This window comes from Leopardus geoffroyi, chromosome C1, assembly GCF_018350155.1.
Source record: "Leopardus geoffroyi isolate Oge1 chromosome C1, O.geoffroyi_Oge1_pat1.0, whole genome shotgun sequence".
Lineage (NCBI taxonomy): Eukaryota > Metazoa > Chordata > Mammalia > Carnivora > Felidae > Leopardus > Leopardus geoffroyi.
Genome location: NC_059328.1, coordinates 43,822,501 through 43,829,596, shown reverse-complemented (window position 1 = coordinate 43,829,596; position 7,096 = coordinate 43,822,501). Strand labels below are relative to the sequence as shown.

At 45.2% G+C, this 7,096-nt stretch overlaps 1 protein-coding gene across 2 annotated transcripts in view; it reads right to left on the bottom strand.

Moving 5' to 3' along the window:
- Nucleotides 1-1,071: 1,071 nt before the first annotated feature.
- Nucleotides 1,072-7,096, bottom strand: part of TCEANC2 (transcription elongation factor A N-terminal and central domain containing 2) — a 36,347-nt gene continuing 30,322 nt past the window's right edge. The window contains exons 5-6 of one of the 2 annotated variants that reach the window (XM_045477508.1): nucleotides 5,124-5,211; nucleotides 2,299-2,477 (exon numbers count right to left, since the gene is read on the bottom strand). In XM_045477508.1, coding sequence (XP_045333464.1) covers nucleotides 2,458-2,477; nucleotides 5,124-5,211 — 108 coding nt within the window. In that variant the 3' untranslated portion in view covers nucleotides 2,299-2,457. Of the gene's footprint in view, nucleotides 2,478-5,123; nucleotides 5,212-7,096 lie in introns of both variants that reach the window. The other variant, XM_045477507.1, reaches the window with a different exon arrangement.

Here is a 7,096-nt window from a genome sequence, read left to right as displayed (position 1 = left end):
GGAGTGACACAGTGGGATTTCCAGTTTTGGTTATGTCACTTTGTTTCTAGCGCAGAGAGGCCAATTTGAAGAGGCAGAGGGATCAGTTAGCGGGGCAGGTGATCACCTGGGAAAGAGAGGATAAAGTCCTGAAGTTGTGCTAAATATGGAGGAGAGACAAGAGACTGTAAACCTAGGTGAGAAGTAAAACCATCAGGATTTGGTTGGGTGGGTGGGGGGTGAGGGGGGGTGAGGGGATGAAGAGCTTAGGCTGACCCCCAGGCTCCTGGCTAACGTGCCAGTAATGCCAAGTACAAGAAGACATGTTACCTCTGAGATGCGCATCCAGGAGATTCTGTCTGAAGCTCAGGGGTCTGAAGACACAAACTGGAGAGTCACCGGCATATACGAAATGCCTAAGGGCATGTGTGGACGAAATCAACCAGGAAGACCATCTATATCAAGTAGACTTCAGTTTTGGATCTTGAACCTGCCATTCACCATCTGTGTGCAACCCCGAGTAAGTTACCAGCCCTTCTGAGCCTCACTTTCCTCATCTTTAATTAGGTATTAGTTTATTAGTTTTACTTTTTTATTTGGTTTGTTAGGAGTTTTTTATTTTTATTTTATTTATTTATTTATTTTTTTTTTTTTTTTTTTTAATTTTTTTTTTCCAACGTTTATTTATTTTTGGGACAGAGAGAGACAGAGCATGAACGGGGGAGGGGCAGAGAGAGAGGGAGACACAGAATCAGAAACAGGCTCCAGGCTCTGAGCCATCAGCCCAGAGCCCGACGCGGGGCTCGAACTCACGGACTGCGAGATCGTGACCTGGCTGAAGTCGGACGCTTAACCAACTGCGCCACCCAGGCGCCCCTGTTAGGAGTTTTTTAAATGTCTATCACAGTGCCGAGCCCGTGGTTAAGTGCTCGATTATTATTCTAGCTCCAACAGTTATTAGCAGTGGGGAACTGAGCAAGACACTTCTGCCTGGTGAGCCTCAGGGTCTCATCTGCTGCTACCGCTCGGTCGGTCCCACAGTGCCCCGAGGAGTGGTGCTCAGTAAATAAGTGCTAAATAAATGAAGAAATCTAAAAAACTGAAACAATATTTACTAACGCAACAATGAGAAGGTTAAACAGGATTTTTAAGACCCTACACATAAACATCAATGTAAATGCTAACAAATTAGCTTAGGAATGGTCTCTAGCACTTAGAAGGTAGACATTAGGCCCTGCTCTTTTCTCCTTGCTTTTGAATTTAGCCCCTCTTTTTAAACAGTTTAATCTCTTCCTTTCTATTGGCTCCTTCTCTTCAGATTATAAACATGCTCTCGTCTGCCCTAACCTAAAAAGCTTTCCTTGGGTATTGCTATCTTCCTCAAATTCTCATCCAGTCATTCTTTATTTTCACCAACTGTCCCCTTTCTCAACCCCAAATACTTTTCAATGAACAGGCCATACCTTTTGTTTTAGGCAAAAAAAAAGTCCCAGTTTATTATGACTTTAAAAGAGCAAATCTCATTTATGTAATTGTTCAAGCAGGCCTGTACAGAAGCATTTCATTTCAGAATATAGATGTGTTTTTTTCTACTGTGGTAATTCATTTCAAGAGAAATTTCATTATGTATCTTCTACGGAGCCCTAAACCAAGAGCCAGCGTATTCAAATAAACCCCAAGGTAGGGGGACGCTTCAGGCCAGTTCCTCATTAGAAGCCTCAGCATGGGGGCTCTGGAGACCAATGCAGAAGGTCTTCCAGGGAGAGCTGAAATGTTCAGATAAGTGAGTTCTGGAAAGAAGGGGTAGTTGGCTGGCTCCAGCAGGCTCACCCCCGGGGTAGAGCAAAGAGAACAGACAGGGGAGTTCTGAGAGGCACCAGAGCTATCTAAACTCAGGGGGATGGAACTGAGTGTGCAGCCACAGTAATTGAGTTTCAGTTACCTGCAGGGTGGCGAAATAAAGTAGTAACTTCATCTGCCTGACATGGGGGAAGTTTAGAGGTGTCCTTGGCGCACTCACAGTGAAATCTGTCACCCTTTCACTGGGTTGGGTGATGGCAACCATACCGCGCTTCCTAGTGACAGCCAGCGCACGTCCCGTGAGGCAGCGCAAGTGCATACAGCTAATGAAGCATCTCCCGCAGGCCTGGCTCCCGGGGCTCTCCGCATCCTCTGTCTGAAGGAATGGCACCATGGGAAAATTTAGCACCACCAGCAGCAGCCATCACCCAAACTCAAAAGAGTCTTTGAATGGCAGAGAGAGGCCCATTTTGCTTTCTGCCCAGCCCAGCTTTGGAACCATCCTCGGGTCATTTTTTGTGGTTCTGTACAAACGTGCCGACTGGCAGCGAGCCGTTCTTCACCTGAGCCCGGATTTCAGCTCGGTGCTTTAATGTGAAGACCAGGGCTCTCACCGTCCGCCGGTACGGCCCATTAATGAGGCGGGAGCAGAGATGAAACGTTTCCCGCTCAATATTTTCAACCAGTAGGTGATCCATCTAAAAAACAGCAAAATTATCAAATTAGGGCCTTGCATTGCATAAGGATTAAAAGCAAGAGAGGCTGGAGCACTCTGCTCAGAGGCCTCCATTAATCAACTGAAATTCAAGGACATCTACTTCCTGTCACAAGAGAAACAGGAAGAGCAAATTAATTCCACCCTAGCAATTAAGGAACAAGGCCATGTGCTTTGTGACAGGGACCTCATTCACAACCCCTGCCGGGTGGTAATATTTGCCATTATAACAGGAAACTGGCCTGAACTAAGCAACGGGTACTGGGCCCTGTACTTTACCAACCAGGAAACGAAGACCAAGGATAATAAATCAGTATAACAGTTTATACTTTTTTTGGTTTGTTTTTTAAAGTGCCTTTTAACCCCTTACAACATTTTAGAAACACCGGGTCTGGGTCCTGATATGTGTGTAGAACAGTTTATAAATCACTTTTCACATTTAATGCTCACAACTCCTGTTACCTCATTTTACAGATGAGGAAATAGGTTCAAGGGTAAAGAAAGGTTCAAGGTCTCACAACTAAGAGGCAGAGCCGGGACTCTGACCTGGCACCCCTGACCCCAAAGTTCATGATCCTCTCCTTTCACCATACTAACTGCCCCTTACTTTTGGAGAGACCAGTTGAGTTTGAAGGGACGTCCACGGGGCCAGCTAAGCAGAGTGGCCCTAGCGGATGGGACCTGCGGCAATTCTGGGGTGGTCCAGCTCAGGCCCAAGCCCTCCTGAAGTCACAGACCTAATCAAAGCAGGACAGGTCTGGGTCTTTGTCCACAGTCTGGATCCAGGCCAGACTGGGCTGCTGCTCAGAGACTCCCTCATTACCCTCCTTTCCAGGCCCACCTCCCACTACTTGCCTCGCCAGCCCTGACCGTGGCCCAGCCTGAGCAAGCCAAGGTGCTTTCACATCCCGCTGTGCCGCTGCCCAGGTACATGTTCCCTCAGCAAGGTCCACTTTTCCCAAGAAACATATTCCTATTTGCATGTGAAAACTCAGCTCAAAACCAAAAAGCAAAAAAGCAAATCCTAGCTCAAAGGACTGAAAGTTCTTCCTTGGGTGGCCACAATGTCCTACGCTTCCTGTAGACACTTTCATAAGATGAATGACCTATTTTCTGAGTTTGTCTTCCCTGAAAACAGGAAACAATTTTCTTTTTCTCACTTCCTTTTTTCCCTTCTCTCCCCACCCTGCCACTCATTCAAATACTTATTCAGCACTTACTACGTGCTAGGCTCTGTGCGTGGGCTGAGGAAAAAGCAGTGAACAAGGCTGACAGTCCTTGACTCCACGGAGAGCACAGCCCAGTTGGAGACAAGTAGAGAACAGGATCGTAAGTATACGGAGTATCAGGAAAGGGAACGGGAATGGGTGCTGGGGCGCAGAGCTACAGCAAAGGGTCCCAAGCCAGGAGGGCAGCACCTGGCTTTGGGAGAGAGTGATGTTTGACCCGAGACTTATCTGGTGAGGTAAAGTGGGCATTTGCTTTGTGAGAAATTCACAGAGCTACATACACATCTGTCTTCTGTGCACTTTCCTATATATGTACTACAGTTCTATTTAAAAGAAAAGTTTAAGAAAAAATGTACTAAAAGTAAAAAAGGAACACCTGATATTCGATAAAACATCCTCACATAACAGAGAGACTGACAGAACAAAACGAATAGAGAAAGGAAGCTTGGGAGAAATAAGGACCAGGCAGAGAGCAGAACAGGACTGAGAGAAACAAAGAGAGAGACAAGGAGAATGACTGTCTAGGCCCAGACGTCTGCCTATGTGTAGCAGACAAAAGATGCTCAGGGAAGTTCGGGATCCTGATGACTATCTCCAAGGCCTGCACTGGAGTGAGTGGTTTGGCAACATGGTTCTCCAGAATCCAGACTCCTTGAGCTTCTCGTAGCCTCCTGGGAGGGCACTGAACTAGCCCCCGGCCTGAGGCAGCCCTGGTACCAGACTACTTTAGGAGATGGAAAGGGTAGCTGCTGTTGGCCCACTGTTTGTCCAGCAACATTTGCCAGAGAGGCTGCTCACCTCAGTGTGAGGATGGTCAGTCACTGTTCAGAGATTCTCTTAACATAACAGACAAGAGGAAGTCTTCATTTTCCTTTTTTTTTTGAGGAAAGTGGTTGTTGGGGGAGAAGGGTATATGTGCATTTGCAAAAAGAGGTCATGGCCATTCCATCAAACTGTAATATACATATAAAAAGAACTTTGAGAGTACCTTGAAATTCACATAACCGGATACCACCCATACTTCATTCAGCAAATAATTCCTGAGTCACTACTCTGAGTCCAGCTTGATTTGGGTATTAGAGACACAGAGCAGAAAAGACCTGACCCTGCCCTCCAGGAACTCCCAGTGGAAAAAGGAGATGGCATGTATACAGATAACCGTGGGGCAGTGGACTGTGTGCCATACCAGTGATGTGACAGGGACAGGAAGCAAACACCTAACGATTCTCATGCATGCCTCTTGTTAAATGGAGGCCAATCACAAGGAGGAAAAATAGCAGTGATATTAAACTGTAAAAATCATAAGGGGAAAGAATTCATCACACACCCATGTGTACAAGTTCATTGCCCCAAGTGAAGAGTGTCTATCTTCTAACTGCCTTTGGATATTTCAAACCTACCCAAGTTGTTGAGTCCTCTCCAATGGGTCCTAACTTGGTGATTCAGGTTAAGTCCTTTGGGGTGAAAGGACCGGAGTCTCACTGAGACCTTGAGAAAAAGGGGTTTTGCCATGAGAAACATCCATGTGAATGGAAACGGGAACCGGAATGGGATATATCTGTATGAATGGGAACGGGAACAAGAAACCTAGGGATTTATCTAGAGACCATACCCTTTCTCTCGTGTGTCTCAAGATCTGCCTGGTCTCTTTCTTACATGTTTTTGCTCCTATTTGCCTTACTACCAATTCTAACCGCTTTATTCTCTCCCCTGTTCTACACATCTCTGCCCACAGCTTCTGCTCCCTCGTAACTCTTCCAACACCCCTTCTGCTTCAACACTCCTACTGCTGCTTTCTTGCCATTTCCTAGTTCACACTTCTCAGAGACAGAGAATCTGATTTGCCTTCCTTATCTATTTGTACCCGTAAGTTAACTGTGTGTCCAATCCTGGACAAACTGGCTGTAACTGGGGAAGATATAAAATGTGACCATCTAGAGCTGTCTTCCATCAAGGAGTCTGGACCCAGTGGGAAATGGTGCCATAATCAGTTAGTGATGTTTGCCACATCCTTAAGCTCTTTAAAAGCAAGCTAAGGAGGTCTTCTTCAGGTGTCTACCTCAAGTGTAGAACTTCCCACATTGGATTGTGACTATTTATTTGTCTATCTCCCTCAGAAGATGGTGAGCCCCTCTAGGGTTGTTACCATGTCGGAATTATTCCCGAATTCCTGATGCCCAGCATAGGTGCAGGCACAAAGCAAGTGGTCAGTAAGCATTTGTTAAATGAATATCCTTTTTCCCTGTGTATACCTCCATCCTTTCCTGCTCTTTCAATAATATCCTATGCATAAAAGATGAGATCTGAAATATAATGTTTCTATTTTAATATGTATTTTCTAGTGAGGAAAATCCTATCCCCTTCGACTGTCATCTCTTCCATAAAACCTTCCCAGATTCCCCCATCAGACTTCACTGTTCTGTCCTTTGTGTGTCTATACCACTTGCCAAACCGCTATTCCAGACATATTTTCATCCTGCCTTATATTTAGTCATTTGCAGGCTCTCAGCCAAGAAAGGATAAGCTTTCTTAGCCCAGGAAATGCGACTCATTTATGTTTATATTCTGTCCAGCACCAGCACCAATACTAAACATTTGTTGACTTGAATATCCACTGGGAGCAAACTTCGTATGAGTTTTCCAATAGCTTGACTGGATTTGTACACATCTACCCACACTCCTTTTTGACCACTCGAATACATTTATGAGAGAGCTGGTCAAAGCCAGAGGTGCAGTCTGAGGCCATTAAACAAAGGAAAAACTAACAGTCCCATATGGGGACGTACCCCTGACCTGGATCTCATTAGCACCATCCGACAACCAACTGGGCCAACCGGCCAGTGTTTCATAACTCTTAATGATACGGGCTCACTTTGAGAATCAGGTTCATTTTTTTTTAATGACATAATAGGAAAATGATCACAGGCCATGAGGTAGGAAGGAGAGTGGATAATGAGGAAGGGGAAGTAAGAGAATGACACCACAGGGGACGTTCATATGAGGAAAGATCTAAAAGACAGGGAAGAACAAAGAAGATCCGGAAGGGAGAAGTAAAGGGGAATGGAGCATGGGTCTCAAAAGTGGAGTTTTTATTCATCTATCCCATTATTCCAAGAACAAGGAAACAATCCATAAATCTGGAAAGCGAGACCTGTGTAGAGTAATAAAGAGATGCGCCTTTTGGCTGTGTGTGTATATTCTTCATCTGTGGCTTTCACTACTAAAGGACATGACCCAAACAAATAACACGAGACCATTTTTTCTACAAAAATGTAATGAGTGAATTTGCAAGAACACATACTAGGATCAAATTGTAAAGGCTTTTTAGTCATTGGGCCAGTAACTTACCCAATGGTTTACTACTGGCTGATAG